Source organism: Betta splendens, chromosome 9, assembly GCF_900634795.4.
Source record: "Betta splendens chromosome 9, fBetSpl5.4, whole genome shotgun sequence".
NCBI classification, from domain to species: Eukaryota; Metazoa; Chordata; class Actinopteri; order Anabantiformes; family Osphronemidae; genus Betta; species Betta splendens.
Window position 1 is genome coordinate 21,544,614 of NC_040889.2, and position 20,804 is coordinate 21,565,417.

The window sequence follows — 20,804 nt, forward strand, 5'->3', positions numbered from 1 at the left end:
AGGCCACGCAGTGAAGGTCCTTTCTATCCGGTCGCGCTCTGTGCTCGGGATCCGCTGCAGTCCGCATCAGCAAAGTGTCTTGGCATCACTTCGCGTCCTTCCTGCCGCGTCCATTCCGGCGTCATGTGAACCGGGGTCCACGCTGGTGTCTGCCGCTCCGGACCCTCCTCCGTAGAGCGCGTTCAGCAGGGCCGACGTCGTCGCCCCGGTCGAGCCGGTGGGGCAGCGTCCCCGTCGCCGCTGTCCCCGGTTTCTCCTGCGCGGCTCGGCGGGCGGCGGAGCGGAGGATGAGCGAGCAGGGGAAGGGCTCGGCATCCGCCTCTGCCGCGGCCGCGGCCCCGGCGCCGGGGTCGGATACCTACAAAGGATGGCTCTTCAAATGGACCAACTACCTGAAAGGGTATCAGCGGCGGTGGTTCGTCCTCAGCAACGGCCTGCTGTCATACTACAGGTACGTGTGTCCGGACGCGTTCGCGACAACTCTCTGTCTGTCAGCATCAGTCCAGCTGCCTCGGCTGGCTAGCAGCGGGCTAAAGCTAGCTGTCAGCGGGCGGAGGCGGCGGTGCGTTGACTTCAGGCGGACGGCGACGGAGCGCGTCGCTTTGACGGACGGCTGTTTGCGGACAGAGACAGCCACAACAAAGGCTTTGAGCGAGTGGAGCGGACGCGGCAGGCGCTGACAGCGGCTAGCAAGCTGGGCTAACCTGTTAGCCTCATGACAGCTTAGGACCCATCTGACCGCCCTCCTCCGTGAGACCACAACACGCAGCCGCCTGCGAACAAGCGTTCGATCACCGCGTATGTTCACGCTGCGACAGGTGCTTTTGAGGTGACATTCATTCATTCATTCATTCATTCATTCATTCATTCATGCATGCATGCATGCGTCAGCTGACGTCCCGGGGCTACTCACTGTAATGAGATCGCCTCCGTCATTATCCTTCTGGCCTCACACCGATCACGCAGTTGCTGCCTGTGCGCTAACAGCACCTGTTCATCAGCCCAACACCTGTGGCTCAGGTGCTGCTCGCGTGCGGGTCATGTTTCCTCGGGCGCGCGTGTGTGTGGCCCTTCTACTGGCACAACATGGAAACGGTGGATGAACCGTGAAGGAGCATGAGGTCATCGGGTGATGCGTTTTATCCCCTGTTTCACACCTGAAAACTCCAACTAGCTCTGTTTATCCTAAAGTTATTAAGCGTCTGAATAAAGATTGTCTTAGGTTCATGTAACTTGACTAAAACTTTCCTTTCTCGTCGTCTGCTCCCGATTCATTACTTGTTCTTTTTAACCTGTGAACATCGTTCAGGCAGAGGATCAGATAAAGGCCAACACTGACTTCATGTTCTTCATGGCCAACACTGACTCAACATAAATCAGATATTGCATTTTTGAAAAGTTTTCCTCCTTTGATATTTTACACAAATCTAGATGTTCTTGTGAACATTAAAGCAGCTGTTTTACTGTTCTGACTCATTGTTTGATTGTGATTGTTTCTACGGTTCCTGGCTCTCATTGCTCGGCTCTTTCACGTTTAACCAGTTTGCTCACTGCTGCTTTTGTCAACACTGAAATGCTGCTGCATTACCATGTAGGTCACACTGTCCTTGAAGCCCTTGGAGGGTTTTACCAGTTTAAAGCCATTATTGGCGCACATTGCAGTATGTTTAGCTCTTACTGTAGCTCTGTATTGCCTAAAACATGTGGATGGTTTCTATCGTATGAGTTCAGAGTCAAAGCTGTGACTGTGAAGTCCTGCAGTTCAGAACTGATTGCTGATTAGAAAGCCTTCCAGCGTAAGCGCTCATTTCAAGTTGCTTGCAGTAATAAATTGAATGACTGATGCTTAATGACCCCTTTAGGGTAATTGTCCTTTCAAATGTCGCCCTTCAGTCTGAAGCAAGAAGCTTCCTCACTAAAAGCTCCTCTGTTGAGTGGGTTTTGAGCGAGAACCTTTTCGTCTTTGACGCCTGTTTCCTCTCATGCTGCAACGCCCCGGTGCCACACTTTCTCGAGCAGCCCGTCTGTCCATTGTTTGTCGGCAAAGTGTTATTTGACACATATGTGTTGTAGCCGGAGTCCTACTCCTGATTTCATTTGCAGTGAAAGAAAAGACGCCTGCTGCCTCCATGAATAGTCCATTATGTTGTAAGGTGACTGCTGTCCCCGGAGTAAAGGTAGCTTGTGGACACCTGAGCATAGTGTGTGTGTGTGTGTGTGTGTGTGTGTGTGTGTGTGTGTGTGTGTGTGTGTGTGTGTGTGTGTGTGTGTGTGTGTGTGTGTGTGTGTGTGTGTGACTTCAGGCTTTGTGCCTCTCCGCTCCACTCTCAGTGCCCTATTGTTTAGGGAGTAAAAAGGGAAACAGTGGGACAATGTGACAACACGTTAATATATCTGTATCCCGAATGACAAACGTGTTGTGTCTCAGTTGTACTTTTTCATTCGCAACTTTTTGTAGTACAGTGAATAAAAGCCAGTTGTAAACACTATTATCAGTAATGCTTCAGTTTCCAGCGACTGATCTTCAGCATCTTTGAAGATGAAGCGTTTCCCTGTTGGTGATAAATCACTGATTCTGATTTAGAGGTAAAGGGTTTGTGGGGAGCCAGGAAGCTGATGGAGGACCTTTATTCTCGTGGACTGCTGTAGTTACGACGGAGGCTCAGTCGGGGCCGTTTGAGATGAGAAGCCAAAGAGCAACAAAGGACCATAATCAATGCTTTGCTTCTGTGGATGGACTCACTCACTCACTCAGCACTTGCGCCTGTTAGACTGTAATGAGTTTTACAGAGATTCAGCACTGGGCTTGTTATTGATCATTTTCGGCTCTTACTCTGCAAGACAGTCCTTTATTTAAAGCCCTTTTTAGTCTTTTTTTTAGTTTAATCCTTTTGAAAATGTGTGACAAGGACTCATGACCAGATCTTTAACCTCCATCTCTCTCACTCAGCTTCATTTTTTTATTTCTTAATTGTCTTTAACTTCCAGCTTTAATGCTCTCACTACTTCCTCACCTCTTAAAGTAAAGCTGGTTTGGTGCTTTAGGAAAGATTACAGGGCATTACAGCTCTGAGTGCTATTAAAGCTGCCATATCAATGAATCCGGCCTCGCGCGTCGCGGTAGAGTACGTCTGGCACGCTCCCTCTTTCGCTCAAGGAGAGTAACTAGGTAGAGTTAAGTGCTCAGTGGGTTCTCGCGTCGCTTGTGAGAGCCAGGTCACGGCTCTCGGGTCCATGGCGAGCGGTGGGCGGCGAGCGGTCAGCTGACCGGCCCTGCGCCCTGCAGGGTAGAGCTCCGATCCTGTTTACTAGTCTGGCACATCAGCAGAGCCACTGGAAGAGATATGGATGCTGTGATGTAATCTCCTTAATAGGGTCTCTGTTGGTCGTAGCAGCATCCCGCTGTGTGTGTGTGTGTGTGTGTGTGTGTGTGTGTGTGTGTGTGTGTGGCCTGTGTTTTTATGTGAAGGTGAGATGGGCAGAGTGACGCTGAAGGCAGCAGAGGCTCCGTCCACATTCTGCTGCCTCATTGTTTCCGTCGTTCGCATCACGCCGACTGCTTCTCTCATTATCATGGCATGTCCGTCAGCGTTTCCTTGGCCCCGTCCTGCGTCATTCCCACCCGCAGCCACCACAAAGCGCATCTCCTCTACATTCTGCTGCCCTGGGCTCTGTCCTGCCTCCTTTTCCTGCCTGTGTCTCGCCTCCTCATGCTTGTGGCCGTCTGTTCCGTGTTGTTCACTGGTTGTTGTTCTGTCATTACATGCTCCAGATCGGTGGATTTGTGTTTTATGAGGATGTGTGCACAGGGGACCGACAGGTAAAGCAATGAAACTCTCTCCCGGCTCAGCGCATCCTGCAGGACTCCCCCATCGCACCCACTCCTATGGCGCCCCTGCGATTCCCCAGCTTCTCGTGCGTCCGTGGCCTCTGCATGGCCTCACCCCCCGCAGGGCAGAAGCGATCGGCGTGGATCTCATCTTGCTCATCATTCCCGCGCTGACCCACTTACAGCCGGGGCTCTGCAGCTGAGTGAGGCTGGGAACCGGGCTGTCGGGATCTCTGCCCGCCTTTGCATGGCCCCAGCGCGGTCCTGTCTGCACAGCTTATGTGCAGCGGGAGGGCGCCACACTGAGACGCTTGTTCTGGTTTGGCATCGTAACAAGACTAGACTTCTGCCTTTAGACGCAGCGTGAGGGGAGTCAGTGCCCGACAGGCCCTGTACATACACTCCAGCCCTGACTAAATGAGGCGCCAGCCGCCTTCCAGTGTCGAGAGTCCATGAATGGATGAATCCACGCCATCGCGCGCTTCCACGCGGCCGTCTCCAGGGGTGTGGACGGCCCGGCTCGTGACAGGCGGCGCCGAGGGCGCGCTTGTTTGGCTCGAAGCCGCGCTCGCGGCATGTGACTCTGCTGATTAGCTGCCGCTCTGTGGCCGAGGCTGTTAATCAGCAAAAGCAAACGGGTTGGACGGAAAAGCCTGCGTGCGCTCAGCTCTCGGAGGGAGATAACGATGCGTTCCTGCCCCGTAGCGCGGCTTGTTTAAGTGTGACGGCCGAATGTCCCACTGGCGCCAGGAACCTTTCTGTCCCAGTTAACTGGATTAGTCGTAGAGACGAGACTGTTTTATTCCCGATTGACTAAAACAAACACTCCACCGTACAGAACCTGACTTCGTGCATAAAGCTGTGTTGTTCTTCTGCCGCTCCTGAAGCTTGGGCTCTGCCTCCCCGCTACCGCTCTCGCTCCTCTGCCGCCACCTCACACTGTTCCTCCTTTGTTTGCGCTGTTGTTTGGTTATGTTCACTGCGGGCGCCCAGAGCCGCACAATGGCCTCGTTATGTTGAAGGCTGTGGCCCACTGAATGCTCAACAGCTGGGTTCACGGCTCGCTCCGGGGGAAGTATGAGGTCACGCGGGCCCAGATGTGGATGTTTACTTTCAGTCCTGCACGTTTTAGGCTTTACAGATGAACGTCTGATCATTAGGACCTGGCACTCGCCTCCTGTTTAAGCCCTTTATTCCCTCCCTGCCCCCCTGCTTGCGCCTGTTGACCATAGGAATATCAGGTGCATCTCACCTACAGTGCAACTTAATGAAAGTGTATTGAGAATCAGCCGTTTGTTTATTGGTGACTGTCTCTCTTCCTGTGCCTGGTGTTGGGCGGCAGGACGCAGGCAGAGATGGCCCACACGTGCCGCGGGACCATCAACCTGGCCACGGCGCACATCGACACGGAGGACGCCTGCAACATCGTGCTGAGCAGCGGCGGGCGCACGTACCACCTGAAGGCCAGCACCGAGGTGGAGCGCCAGAGATGGGTCACGGCGCTGGAGCTGGCCAAGGCCAAAGCCATCCGCATGATGAACGAGCAGTCGGGTAGGAGCAGCTCCGGCACCACGCGCTGCCCCGAGTGAGAGCGGAGGAAGGCGTAGTCCCCGTTCATGTTTGTGTGTGTGTTTGACTTTCAGCTGTCTCCGCTGCCCGCTAGGTTTTGATATTCACAGCAGCTGATGCTTCAGCGTCCATTGTGCGATTCAGACGGCGGTCCTGCTAGTCCCAGAACTACAGAATGCCAATGCTAATGGCACCGTGAGAACCAGGCTGCTATTCAGCCGCCTCCTGACAACAGAACACTCTCTTGTCCAATAGAACTTATTCTTCTGTGGTTGTGTTAGGGTCTTTGGTCAAAGGCTGTGGGAAAAGCCTGGGAGAAGCGTTTTTCTTCGTGCTGATATCGTCCCAAAGCCCCTCTGCCTCAGCAGACAGCGCCCAGAGGTGGGCTATATATATATTCCTCCGACATCCATTTGAAAATCAGATCGCTAAATATAAGCTGGGAGCGATTGTGGCTTTTAGCTTACCACCTCCTCCTCACCAGGAGAGGAATGCTGGGAAATGTAGTGAAGGGGCAAACTTAGCTGAGTTTTGACATCTGTGAACTGCCTCTACTATTTATTTTGCAAGTGATTGTGAAAATTAAATTTATGGATACTTATAATACCTCCTGCTTTTATGTTCTTTTAGAAAACAACTTTATCAGGTAATTCATCAACCCGCCCTCTCTGCTCTGTCAGAGGAACAGAGAGCTCCTATTGATCTCCTCCTGATGTGATATGACTTGGTTATTAAGTACCACTTCATGCTGCTTGTGTGTATTTGTCTTTCAACAAACAACAACTGACCTACAGGCAAGCCTTGTAATTAAAGACTTGCTGTATGTGGGATATGTTGGGTTTAGTTGTGTAAGGTCTTAAACCTTACCTTGTAAAGTACATTGAGATAACCTTGTTGTGGTTTGGCGCGATATAAATAAAATTGAATTGAATTTAACCTATTGACATTTGAGCAGCTAATTCAGCTGGGAGTGATGTCACATCCACAGCCTTTCTATTTATTACTGATGTCTCATAAATGTGCGTCATGGTGTAATTTAGGTTCAGCCTGGCTGCTGACAGCTTTCTGAACCCATGTGCTGTAGTTTGAGCCTCGTTCATCCAGCAGATGGCAGTGTTTCCCCTCATTTGCGTGTGCCCTCTAGTTTGTGTGTCTTGATTTTGCTTTTTCCTGTAAAACTGAGTCCACAGCCCCCAAAAACAATTTGTTCTAGTGTCTGATGAAATGTACAAGCCTGAATTGCAAATCTAGATGAGACATTCGCTTATCAGGTGAATTCTAGTGTGGAATCGCAGATGCTTGACTCGGCCGTCAGATGATTGGTTTCTGTGGGATCAGACACATCTGAGGGAAGCAGGACTTGACCCTGATGTGCCCAGAATATAAACCGATGTGTATCTTCAGCTCCAACACAAGAGTGCATTGATCTGCCTTGTTATTCGATTATTAAGTCCTTTCCTGGTCTCAGGATGACTCTGGGCAGGCTTCACTAAGCTGGAAGTCACGTGATTTGCTTGTACGGTGTGATTTGCTCCGAGTATTTGCATTTTTATTTTTTTGCATCCACATCCTCTGTTACCTGTACTTTACTACATCCCAGCCGCTGCTATCTTTACAGTAAAGGGTGGTTCTCTGTCCTTGGTCCTGAATGCCAAAGAGAGCGTGAGTACAGGTTAGAAATGCCTCCTTAATCCTGATTTATTTGTCATTTTACCCACCCCTCCTTCTGTCTCGGTCCTGACTGTCTCCCAGTGCCCCCATCCACTCCGCCTCCTGCATTCGCTCCAGCATTTACTCGTCTCTCTCTTCCAGTCGCCCTCTCACTCGCTGTCTGGTTTTATCACCCCCTCCCTTTTCTCTTTCTCTTTCTTTCCCTTTCGCTCAGTTCTCTGTATAGTCTGCTCTTCTCCTAGTAGGCTTTTAGTTCTGAATGGAATGACCTTCTGCTTTCTACACTTCTTCCTTTTCACCCCCTTCGCTTGTTTGAAACCTTTCTATTGTCCTGCTAAGTCTGGGGAAAGATAGGAACAGGATACAGGCTCTCCCTTGTAAGTACAAAGCTTTTCTTCTATTTGTCTTGCTGCAGTCAGGATTACATGTGTGTCTTTCTGATTAACTTAGCTGATTTTAGTGTACAGTATTGTGCTGATTTACACAGTGAAAGAGTTATTCGAAGTGCTGTAAAGTGTTCATCCAGCAGCAGTTAATAGGAAACATGAATTCATCAGTACTGTGTGTTGCTTTACTAATTTGTTTAACAATGTTAGAGGGTGATTCAACCTTGAGCAGGTCAGCACACTGGAGAACAGACTGTATCATGCATTTGTTAGTGTTAATGTGGTTTTATACAACAAAAATTACAGACTGAAAATTAGTTTCTATTTTTAGAAAATGAATGCATCAATACCTTTGCTACAAAGTATTTCTGATTATTTAAGAGAGTTGTGGACGATTCTGTGAGTCTGTTGCACTTTTCATTACAAAAAAAACATTCACAACATCTGTATTATGTGGAGCCAATAACAAACCCTACAAGTAAGATGGGACTTAAATTAGTTTTATTTTTGTTATAATATTTATATGGTCTTAATTAATATGTGGTGTCTTCATTCACTGGTAGAATCTATTGTGTGATGTTTTAGAATCTAGAATGACACATTTTACCTGCAATCCTCATCAATTAGTCCTGCAGTGAGTTGTTGGTGCTTGTTTGCATTCTCAGTCCTGGTTGACAGTCGAGAAAAGGACAAATTAACTGGAATCATATTCATCGCTTGCAGATGAAGCCAAACTGTTCTCAGATGACAGACACAGTGACTGGGCATGTAGTTAACCAGCCAAAACCCAAAAGCAATGACTGCTCTCTACAGTACCTCTCCTTCTGTCCGTGTCATGTTTTTGCTGTATTTAGCTTCTTTCTCCTTCTGAATTCAGAGACAGTCCTGTGGATGTAGCAGAACAAGGCCATTGTTAAATCTAACAGCTCACACTTCCTCCATGAACCACACGCGCACCCTGTCTTTGAAGTTGAGCTGGATAAATTGTATGTTGAATGGACTGTAAACAATCCGACCCCTGTGTGCAGGAACTGAGTCGTGTTCATGCTAATGCACTACACAAGAGCCAGGACCGCCACATTATGCACAATGCACATTATGCACCGTATGCGCTGGCTTTACTGCTGAGGTCGAACCGCAAACAAACACATGCGTTGGTCGCTGCGCTTCAAAGCAGGACTGTCTTCCGGCTATTATGCTGCAGATGTGGTTTGAGATGTTTTCTCCGCAGCCCATGTTCTGTGCGTGTGTGTGTGCTTGCGTGCGTGTGCGTGTGCATGCGTGTCTCATCCTCTGTCTTTCACATGTATATCTTTGGTATTGGACTTTGGAAAGCCGTTTCCCTCAGAGCTGATATTGTGGCGCCCTATGTTGCACTGGGGTCTGTCTGCTTCAGACTATTTATTGCATGAAACCCGAATTCATTAGCGAGCTCACCCAGTGGAAACGCACGTTTTCTCTCTGTCGCTCACTCTGTATGTTTTCTGCTTTATCAGCAGTGGGGACAAGTCGAAAAATTGAGAACGCTGATGCAGGCAGGTCATTAAAATACAAATCGGTTAATTATTGTTCAAGGCAGGCAGCGAGGGCAATTTCAGGATTCAGCTTCAGTTTCCATTTTCAGTGAGGTGAAGCAGTTTGAGCTCAGCTTGTGCCCTTTTCTGCGGCCTTGATGTCGGGGTTTAAGCCATTTTGTTGTTCCTCTCCTTTACAAGCGCTGCTCTCAGTAAACAAAACGACTTTAAACACACGTCTGCTCTTAATTTAAAGGCAGTAGGACATGAAGTAAGTCCCACTTTGTGTTGAGTGCGATAAACACAAGGACACAGCCTTTGCTGGCTTTTATTGGACACTATTTGATTAGAGAACACTGAAATTGAATGGCCTAAATTTGTGCAGCGTGGTTTGGTCTGATGCTCCGCTCGAGGTTGGGGCTTTCCCTCAGACAGGACTGAGACAGGGTTGACAGCAGCCCGCACCTTAAACACTAATGTTTGTCGGCTACTGGATGAATAAATCAATCTAGGAGTGATGGAGTGATTGTCATCATGGTTATGCTCATAATTATATCAACAATAGATGACGACTCGCAAATCAGCATGAATGTGAATCTGATTCAAGTTGTGTTAAATAGGAAAAAAATAATAGCGTTAGCAGTTTACACAGGAGCTGATTATCCGAGTGCTCTCATTCATTATCCAAATGAAAAAACATGCTTTTGTGCTGGAAAAGTTTGAAAAATGTGGACGTTCACTTCTTCTTTGCCTGAAACCATTGCACTTTTTAAACATGATTATTAATCACTGTTTGAGAAACAGAAGACTAGCCCTCTGGCAAATGAAGCATATTTAAATGATTGGACCCAGTGGAGGGATGCAAGTGTTTGGGATGTGCTGGCTCAGGGGCTGGACAGCGTCCACACCTGATGAGTCTGTAATGGTTTTTAGAAATTCCTCTGGGAAATTTAAAGGTGTCTAAATTTTAGAGGGGTCGGGTCATGCAGTCATGTTAAATCACTATAGAGCTGAGCTGAGATGCACATTTAAAGGCAGGGTTCCTTTGCTGTAAAGAAAAGTCTCATTTTGACCTTAAGCCCATTAAAATGTACACGCAAGACACCCTGCAAACACGGCTGAACTGAAACTATTTTTAATGAGCGGTGGTTAAAATGCAGCCCTGGCCAGCTGCCATGGAAACCATTTGCGAAAGTAACTTGGTGAAATCAGACAGTGTCTCAGCCGCATGGTGTTTCAGACATTATACCATCGTGACGGGTCTGTCTGTGTGAGTGGACACATCGTTAGAGAAAGAACTGTTTAGTAGCTAGAAAAGAGTTTTATATTTTATAGGTATGAATGGTTTACATAAAAAGGAGATATTCCTGTACTTCAACTCAGTTGTGTAGTTACCAGCAGCAGCTGCTCCTCAAAGCTGTTGCCTGGACCTTTGTCTTGTCTGTCAGTGATGACTAAGCGCACACATGGCTGGATGATTCACTGCCCCAGTGTTTTGACAGGCAGCTGTAATTGCACCGTGCTGCGTGGGACATTCGTATGAAATGTCGCGTCTGTTTGTGTCTATTAAAGCATCGACTTGCTCCATTGTCTTCCTATTATGGCAGGAAGCAGTTAGTCCTGTGGTTAGTTAAGGATTTACCACCTCGGGGGGAACAGGTGATTGTTGCCACAGGAGACGCATCAGTCCATAATTGAGCTCACTTTGGGATTACGTTCCCCTGCAGTGGATTTGTGTTTTTCTGGTTCTGGCATGTTAGTATTGACAGTAAGGCACGCTGTGCTCTTTGGACCTGGATCAATACTGTATGGTAGCATTTATTTGGCTGCAGCTGCTGGAGTTAACAGCCCAAAGTCTGAAGCTCAGAGGCTTAAAATGCTAACTTTTCTGTCCTAAAGCAGTAATTTGCCTAATGAGACTGTAACGGTTCGGCATTCACTTCTCTCTCCTACTGTGGAAGTGCACGTGTTTGAAATCCTGCTTGGCTTTGGATCCAAACATAATATATAAAATTTGGAGTTTCTTTAATTTCTTTATAATAATACATGCAGGTTCTGTTTGCACATTTACTATACAGCATGTATAAGTTGTTTTGGTAGCTGAAAGTACATTGTTAGTACTTCACAATTTAAAAGAATGCATCACTAACTGTAGCTTTTTTTAAAAAAAATGAATGAACTGCTTAGAATCAGATTGTAGCCTTTTGATGTAACGCTGTATACTCTCAACATGAAATATTTGGTGCTATTGGGATTAGATTAATCAAGCAGCAGTACATATTATTCATACTGTGTATATTTTATAAAAATATTTATTTTATTAATTAGATTCCACTGAGATTAGCAGCCTCATTCCAAGATGTGACCAAAACATCATTACACACATGCAGTTCTGCAATGCAACACCATGCAAACCTTTTACTATTATTCATGATAGTTGAGTTAACAAGTTAACAATGATATGGCAAATGCTTTATTAAATTGTGTTTTTGTCTTTATGTTTAATCAATAGATTTTAAATAAAGTAATAATGAAACCTATTAAGTACTCAACACTAAATCGTAGCTGTAGTAGAGTAGATGACTTAAACCACACAGAAACAACAGACAGTTTATTAAATACTATGTGAAAATGAGCGGTTACATCACAGGCAGCCTGCTGTGTCTCAGCAGCCAGAGTCAGCTTTCTTTGCGTGGCTGGATGCAGTGAGGAAATGATGAAGGTCAAGTATGAAATTACCTGAGGTTTCATGCTTCATTGCCCCTTCGACCGTGCCCCAGGACATTTATACCATGTTCTTTATTTACAGTCCACCAATCTGTCCCTGTCAGCACTTCTGGTCTCTCACCTATATTCAACAGCACAACAACTCCCCTGTTACCTGGTTGGTTATCACATACTTCACAGAAATAATTTGTTAGTAAAAACTGATGTTACATCATAAAATAGTGTATAGATCTGTAGCACAACGTATATAGTGTTTGTAATCTGTTCCTATTATGCCCTGAAATAACTCATTAAGAGATAACAGGAACTAACAGAAACTAAGTTTCCTGTACATGTGTTTGTACCTACAACAGGTATGACCATGGAAACCTACAGACATCTCTAGGGACTGTGTGTGTGTGTGTGTGTGTGTGTGTGTGTGTGTGTGTGTGTGTGTGTGTGTGTGTGTGTGTGTGTGTGTGTGTGTGTGTGTGTGTGTGTGTGTGTGTGGTGGGGGGGTGTCAGGTGACCAAGGTGACAGTGTGACAGCAATACTGAAATAAAAGCCTTCATCCACTTGGACAGGGACGGAGGGAGGTTTATTCCTGTGCAGTGTTAGCACAGTGACCCTTACCTGCCTGTGGAAGGTCAGATCAGCAGCAGAACGCATCAGTAAGATGAAAAGTCAGCCAGGACGAGAGCTCCACAGAAATCCAAAACGTGTTGTAACATACTGTACTTGATTATGTAGTGTACGCCACAGGCTGCTTGTGGAAACATGCAGCAGCTTCTAGCTGCTAGCACCTCTGCTGCTTTTGCTGTGGACGTGTGGTGACAGAGAGAGAGCAGTGCATTGTGGTCTTCGTTGTGTTGATGACTGCTGGCTGCTGAGTCCTATCTTCTCTCTGCTTCACTCACTTCTTCCCTCCCTCCCTCCCTCCCTCGCGTCCTCCCTCTCCAGTCTGCGCTGCACTGAGACAAGCATGTGAAGGAGAACTGTAAATGTGCCGAGCTTTGTGAATATGTGTGTGCCTGTGCTTCCCAAAGAACGGAAAGCCGTGCAGGAGAGGAGACTGAGGAGAGCCTGCATCACTGTGTGCGAGTACTGTTAGTGTGTGTGTGTGTGTGTGTGTGTGTGTGTGTGCACTCTGCAATGCTGAATAGAAAGAGTTGCTGAACCCCCCCCCCCCCTGCTGGGATTATGTAGCGGCCCAGGGGCAGAGTGTCTCAGGGCGCGTGCAGTGGGATCAGGCCTGAAGAGAGAGGGATGAAGGGCCGGAGCTGCTGGGAGCCGGGGACGGTCCGCTCCCTCTGCCGCTCGGGCTGCCTGAGTAAACTCAACCAGGGTCAGTACAGCTAATAACTACAGCACGGAGCTGTCACCCTCCTCTCCATCTGTCCGGCGACAAAATGTTTCCCATCCGCCCATCTTCTCCCAATCGTCCGTCCGTGAGGTAGCTGTCATTCCTTCATCCATCTTCCGCTCGGTGGCATCTGTCCTCTGTGGCCAGGAAGCGATGTTTCTGCAGCCTCTTTAACAATGCAGCGCCTCATGCCGTAAAGGCAGCAGCCTGTCCTCTCTCCTACAGCCCTCGCTGCATGCAGTCTCCTTCTTCTGCACTCTTCTCAGTCAGACTCATTTCCTGTCTTCTTTGTGCCTGCTCCACCTTGCATTTGCATATTAATGCGGCCCGGCGGGCTGACGTGTTATGTGGACAATGTACATCTACTGTATGCTTGTTTCTAGAGAGTTGAGAGTTTATATTGAAAATCTGAGGCGCTGTTTATGCTGGATCCCGTTTTATGAATGACTGAATCAGTTTAGTGTGTTGTTGTAGTGGTACGTGGGCAGATTAATAGTCCACTCAAACAATAGCCTAGAAAGCATGTCATTCAAATTGTGAAGGCTTTGCATTGCAACAAATCGATATCCTATTACCGCTGCCAGGTTAGTAGCATCCTATTCCGTGCACATAGCGCCGTCTGTGATTGTGTTGTTCTCCTTGGAAGCACAACGAGGACGCGTTCTCATTGTCTCCCCACTTCCCTGTTCTGTCTTTCCACCTCTCTGACTTCATCCGTCCTCTGCGTGCCCAAGGCCAAGTGGAACAGCTGTGTTCTTAAGCTGCGGGCTCCCTGTTTCCTCACGTTGGTTGGTGGTTAAAGGTGGTGGAGTACAGTAGGTACAGTAGGTAGGTCCAGTCGATGCTGTTCAGCATCACTGTGTCACACTGAGTGTCAATCTGACAGCCAGCGTAATGCAGGGTGGAATAAAAATAGAACCAGGATAAACCCTGGGAATAGTTCTTTCGTTCATCACGTTACTGTTTGTACGGTTTACTGTCAACTAGGGTTGTTTTTTATACTGTAGGTGCTAATTCATTGTTCCTGTGTGCTGACAGTCGCGGTAATAGTTTATTGGATAATTCAGTGTTCCAAACAGGCCACTGCTAAAAACAGCAGGAATAAGAGGCTTTGCGCTGTTGACGCCCTCCGTGGCAGAGGACTGAGAGAGGCTGAGGCGTTCCAGCCAAGCGGACGTGGTTGTCAGCCATGTCAGTGTCACTGTAACGAGGGAAGGGCTCCGTTTTTGTGCAGAGCTGGGATTTGTGATAAGCAGAAGCTCAACACACGAGCAGATCACTGCAGAGCTTAAATGTAAAGATAGCAAAGTGTGTCGCTGATCAATGTTATTGTCGGCATTTGGAAATGTTCCCTTCAGTCGAAGGGTCTCGTGCTGAACGTGATTATTTTGAGTGCTTTGTTGACAGGGAGCTGCGCTGACTCAATCTACATCACATATTTCTGTGTTGCTGCGGAAGAAAGAGCAAAATGTTGCCAGTGTGACATTTTACTTCTATTTCTCCGTAGCTGGCGAAACACACTGTGTCGTGTGTGGATTGTTTAAGTAGGGTCACGGTGCAGGTCGGCCCCTAGAGCTCCCGCCGTGCACGCATCAACATAACTTAAAGGTTCTTTAAAGGCTCATTATCTTGCCTCGCTGCCACCTGCACAATTAGCATGATGGATCACAACCTTTGCCGTGTCCCAGGCTTACTGAATCATGGATTCTGACTTCGCTGCTGTCGGAAGAAGCTACATTGACAGGATCCTCATCAATGCCCAGTCATGGACCTCCACCCTCAGATTTACATGCGTAGCGGTTTTGTAGATTTGTTACTTCTGATTAAAAAGCTTTTATAAATCTGCTGGATCAGAGGAAAGACCAGATCTGAATGTTTCAGGCTTTAAACACAGACTTCACGTTTGGCTTGTGGTCCATTGTGTCTCTGCAGCATCAAGCGCAGCATTTCGTTAGTGCTGTCACAGAGACCAGTGGTGGTTGAGCTGACTTTGTATTCGGAGCTTGTAGGGTAATTAATGACCCCAGACTTCACTGTTCCTATCATCCTCTCACAGCCTCAACGCGCCGGCTGGAAACGCATCGGATGCATTCAACATACCACACTATAGATGTCCACTCTAGCAGTCAGCTGACTTCACAGCAGCACCCGGCACATTAGGAAGTGTTATCGAATTAAAAGCCGCCGTTCCCGGTGTTTTGTGCTGCTTCCTGAGCTCTCTTCGATCGGAGACGCTGCCAGAGCCGTGCTGCGGAGCCTCGGGGACAGTGATGGGTCGCACTGCACCGCCTCTCATTTGCCTGTGGAGAGCTACGCTCCATGTTACGGAGTTAACCTCCTGTCTCTGCTGTTTGTCCCCGTATGATGTATCTCAGGGGATGCATGGAACCAGTGAGCAATTACTGGCCAAGATTACACTCGTCTCCCGCGGGATTCATCCTGGCTCTTGATCCAGCGTGTTCTCTCTTCTGTTTCTGCTGTGTTGTACTTATATAATCCCTTTGTCTCGCCCGCTCTGTCAAACAGCTGAAAAGTGACATCCCCTCCTTAATTTGCTCTAAACAGAATACAGGGATTTCTAGACTGTTTGAAAGGTAAGGGAATTGAAATCAATATCCAACAAGCATCATGATGGTTTTAATGATGCTATACAAATATCATAATATGCAAATCCACAGTTTTTCATTTGGTGCATGTAGCACTTACTGCTAATAGCCACAGCTCTTGCATATAAATCTCTCTAACGTCCTCTAAAATCCTACCTCGGTCCAGCTCTGATTATCTGATTACACCTGTCTTTAATCCAGAGGGGCTGTACATTTGTTCCATGTGCTCAGCTGCTCTTTGCCACTGGGTGATGTCCTGTCAGCCAGAGGCCTGGCTCTTCTGATATGACAGTTTGTCCTCGGGGACCAGCACAGAGAAGATCCCTGGCGATGCAGAGTGCTGCCGTCCCAATTATATTCTCCCACCGCCTGTTCTTTGGCTCGTTCCTTTACCCTTTTGTGTGAGAGAAGCTGAGCACCTGCAGGAAGATGGACGCGTCTTCAACGCTAAGAGGACGGTGCCGTGTTGGTGGGACCTGGAAACCGAGTTGCAGTTGTGTCGATGCAGGGCTTCCTCCGAGGTGTTGGGATGTGAGCGAGCGCGGGGGATGGGGGCAGCTCGCCCTTGAAGCATGACTGGATTGGTAATGGGCTCTTTGGCCTTGCTTTGTGGTGTCGACTTTGCTTTGGTGCTCCATCCATCCACATCTGTTGGTGTGAGAGCATGAGGGATGAGCCGGGCGGCAACACTGGTACACAGGCAGTCGCACATCGTCAATTTATTCACACTGGTTGAGTGTAAATGTTCCAGGTGTGATATACGGTTTTATAGAATATATTTCACGGTGTTTTAATGTCAAGTATTGAAACCTGCTGAGTACAGTTTGACATTATTATCAGGATGGAGGAATCAACCTTTGGGTTCATGCATCAGTGGGATGTCTGCACACTAGAAGCTCACTGCTTCCTTCAGCAAGATTGTGGAAAGAGAAGGAGTTTTTGGTGGCGACGCGTCTCTTAAAACTAAAATGCCTCAGTACATGTGACAGTTTATTTATAAGTGACATCGCTTAGAGCTGCTTACTGGCAGAATGAGGGTGAAAAACACCACCAAGCTTCGCTGCAGCGCCACAAATGTCTTTATAGCTCTACTGTACATCATTTAATTTATAGAATTATTAATTAATGCCTTACTCTCTCTCTCTCTCTCTCTCTCTCTCTCTCCTTAGTTGTTTATTGCTTCTAAAATGCATAAATACCTCCCAGTGCCACTGTTGGTATACTGCATATTATCCTAATATTATCCCCTCTGTAATTTCACACTCCCAAATGTGGACGTGATGCAGAGCACTGGGGTCAGTTTACTGCAGCTCAGTCAGTGGCTGTTTTGCACTGGGACAGAGCAGAGGACAGACTCAAGTTTTGGTTTGATTTTCACCCAGAGGTTACTGTGGGTCGTCTCCTGTCCGTCCATTCAGCATTGTGTTGGTCCTAAACGAGCTTGTCCTCTGTCCCGTGTGCAGCTGTGAAGGCAAAGAGATCCCTGCTGAGCATGTTTACGCTGTCTGACCCATTAAGGTTCTGAACTTCTCCCCGTTTAAGCGCTGTGCTGCAAATACTGCCACTGTTTTTAATCACCGTTTCACTGGGCTCATCAGCTCTGTCATCTCTGCTCCGCTGTTGCTGCCAAACACCAGCCTTTCCCGTTCGATCGAGGCTCGCCCTCTCTCTCGCTCTCTCTCTCTCTCTCTCTCAGAAGGGGATAGTATTTGATATTTCATTTCTCATATCAAATATGCTCCATCACACCTCTGACCGTCTTGTGCCGTGAATCAAACAGAATCTAATGTTTACTTGGAAGAGTCTGCTGCTTGTTCCGTCAAATCTTTCAAACGTATGCCTGCAGTTCCACGTGTATCTTTACAGTCTACTGTTCTGTCTGTGTCCTGCTGCTGTACCATCTGTCAACTTGCTAATACCTTACACATGCAGAACGTGGCTCCTGGCAGCTTTGCTATGTGGGACCCACAAAGCTCGTCTAGCGTGACTTTTACCATTTCTTTGATATCATTTACTCAAAATTAATCTTTGTATCTTCTGAATATTTCCTTTGCCCAAAGGTGTTTTACCCTGCATCGACCCGTGTTGTTCGCCCTGTCTCTATCAAAAACATACCGCTGCTTTGAAAGCAGATATACTGTGGTCTTCTGTCTTATAGCACTGGCTATGAAGAGTCTTTTTTCTTGTGTGAGCCTGTGTTTGCAGTCTACATGTACCTGTTCTTTCAACAGTTTCATCAACATCCGGTGCAGCACCTAACCCCCCATGGACAGTCCTCTCTGCCTGTGTGCTTTCTCATCTCTGACACCCTGAAGACATGAATGTTCCACACGGAGAGCAAGGTTCATCACAAATAATGTCAGTCATGCTTCATCACACCCCTTTCTCAGGTTCTCAGTCCTAAGAAAACATGCCCACTCCCACGACCATAGCCTTTTTCATACGAACAATGAAAACATCAGGAGACCAGGGATTGGTTGAAGTTGCCTCCGTTTAAAAAAACAGCCTGCATGTTGTGTGCAGTGTCACAGCTTGTGAATTACAGTGGCCTTTTCTCCAATGACTTATAGCCTTTTTAATGAATTGCTCAGCAGCTGTGGTATTTCATGCTTCTATGACTTGCAGTCAAGCACTGTAGTTATACAGTAGAAGTGCAAATGTATGGAGATGTTCAAGAAGATGGCAGCTGTAAATCTTTTACAGGGTTTAGATCACATTCTACATTAAAACCTCAAGAATCACAGTTTGAACGTGTGCTATAGAAATGTCAGTTTATTACTGTAAGATGCTGAGAGAAACGCTAACTGTTTGTGTAAAACAAAGATGACTAAATATAACTGGTGCTGATATTGACTTATGGTTCACTAAAAGGCCCATGTCATATGAAGTTATATAAACCTTTTCTTTTCTTTTTCAAAACTGCTATAAAGCAGGACTTCAGGCCTGTTTGCTTGTAAAAATTTCATGTCTGTGGTGAAATTGGGGGAACAGGCAGTTCTCATGTCAATAAGAGTCACTGTGATGTTGAAACAGAGATTTGTTAGCTTTAGTATATTTTTTGTGGAGATGAGCAAGAAAAACAGGGCATTTTTTTGATGCTGTAGTCTAACTGTGTTTTAAGGCAATATTACCACATTTAAGGGAAGTCCCATGTGCTGCATATTTCTCAGTGGGGGGCGTTCCACTGGCCAAAGGGCCTGCTCATATCTTCCCTCTACATGCTGTTGTTACATGATGTAGGTATGCCAGCATCCCCCAGGCAGCGATCATCGTTGCTCCTACATTGTGTAAATAGGCTAGAGGGGACGTCCTCACTGTGAGGTCAAAGCCGAGTTCCAAAGAAAAGTGTCCCTTTCAGCACTTCCTCTCTTAGAGTGTGATACTCTCTCCTAGAACATCTATAATACTTTGTGTATTATTGTGTGTGTGTGTGTGTGTGTGTGTGTGTGTGTGTGTGTGTGTGTGTGTGTGTGTGTGTGTGTGTGTGTGTGTGTGTGTGTTTGAGGGTTCATAATGTGTGTAAAGTGAAGCTGACACCGCAGCTCTCTTCTCGTGTGTTCTGTTTAACCTTGAGTAACCTCTCCTTAGTGATATCATCCAAAATGCAGCTGCTACAGCAAAGGCTCATGGGTACAGACAAGCTATCCATGTTTAATCTCCTGATACATCTTTCAAGAATAGAGCATTAGCAGCCATAGCGGACAGTTCTGCACTGTCTATCCTGTTTTTGTTTATTCATATTGTTCATGAATGAACACTTAAACTCAAAACATATAAATAAGAGTACGATGGTACGGTCACAACAGTAAATTGCCACTGGAGGTGAGTGAGCAGTGGATATTTTGGGTGACCTTTGACCCTTTTCTTTCTAGATGACTCCGGGGATGAAGAGCCCACATCCCAGTCGGATCGCAGTGAGATTCAGGGCACGCTGAAGATTCTAGTCAGCAAGCTGGATGACCTCAGCACGTGTAATGACCTGATAGCCAAGCATGGAGCGGCCCTGCAGCGTTCGCTGAGTGAACTCGAGGGTCTGAAGGTCCCAGTGGAAGGAGGAGAGAAGATCAAGGCCGTCAATGAGCGAGCCACCCTCTTCCGCATCACCTCCAATGCTATGATCAATGTAAGTACTGTAGCTGGAACAGACAGGGACGTCAGGGTGTTGGATCAAAGTGCTGGCATCACAATAACAAATGTTCTAGTGTATCTGGCCATGTCCCATTCTCCCCTATGCTAAATACCTTGGGCTTTACAGTGTGTTTGTAATGGATAAGATTTTAGAGAGGGTTGGGATCTTCAAGGCGTGATACTAGATATGAGGGTAGGAGGGGGGACAGGAATAGCCCTGTCTGCCTTCCTTGCACGGTGAGGAATGTCAGAGCCTTCTAGCCCTGAGTTAGACAGCCACACAAACCTGCCTTCACCAAAACCAGTCATACAAGGTTTGTTTTTCTTCAAGCTTTTGTATGTGGCTTTGATTTGTTACAACCTCTTTTATTGTGCAGCCAGGGAATGCTGAGTTGTTGCATGTAACATATTGTACGTCTGACAGATATTTCTCTTGCTTGTCTGGTTGATAAAGTAAAAAAAATAGTAAAATAGCCACACCCAGTTTTGGTTAAAGTGCTAACTTTTTTGCTTTAAAATTACGAAATGAATATTAGAATAATAATAATAATAGAAGAACTTACTTTGTCCTAATATTGCAGAGCGTTTGCACTAGTTTTCCATGTTAAGGGACGTGGTGGTATTGTTGGAATAAAAAGGTATTAGTGTAGATTGCACAAAGTTACTGTATGTGAATAGTCAGAAGCCCCTTGTTCCTTTTTGTCATTTACATGTAAGTCTTTTTATTAATTGGTACCGGAAATGTGACGTTTTTGTACAAGCAATAAAATCGACCCTCTGGGATTGGCTGAGTCATTAAAATGCCATTAGTATTGCCAGGAATGTCCTTCTAATGAGAATGAAGTGCTGCTGCAAAGTCCCTGTAGTAACGTTTGGGTTTGTAAAGGCTCTTCTGCAGCAGAGAGCTTTGACGTCATTCTGGACGTTCACAAAGTGAATGTGACTCGTTGAGATATTGTTGCTAGACGGATTGCAGTTGTAAATATCTTGATTTATCAATGAGATCACTCCACTTCATTTAGTCGCGACTT

General features: G+C 46.7%; 1 protein-coding gene across 3 annotated transcripts in view; it reads left to right on the forward strand.

The window, feature by feature from the left end:
- The first annotated feature begins 287 nt into the window (after positions 1 to 287).
- The window catches only part of osbp2b (oxysterol binding protein 2b), a 31,724-nt gene continuing 11,207 nt past the window's right edge, over positions 288 to 20,804 (forward strand). For 2 of the 3 annotated variants that reach the window (XM_029162265.2, XM_029162267.2), the window contains exons 1-3: positions 288 to 451; positions 5,172 to 5,380; positions 19,518 to 19,768. In XM_029162265.2, the coding sequence (XP_029018098.1) occupies positions 288 to 451; positions 5,172 to 5,380; positions 19,518 to 19,768 (624 nt within the window). Of the gene's footprint in view, positions 452 to 5,171; positions 5,381 to 12,896; positions 13,022 to 19,517; positions 19,769 to 20,804 lie in introns of those variants that run through there. The other variant, XM_055511673.1, reaches the window with a different exon arrangement.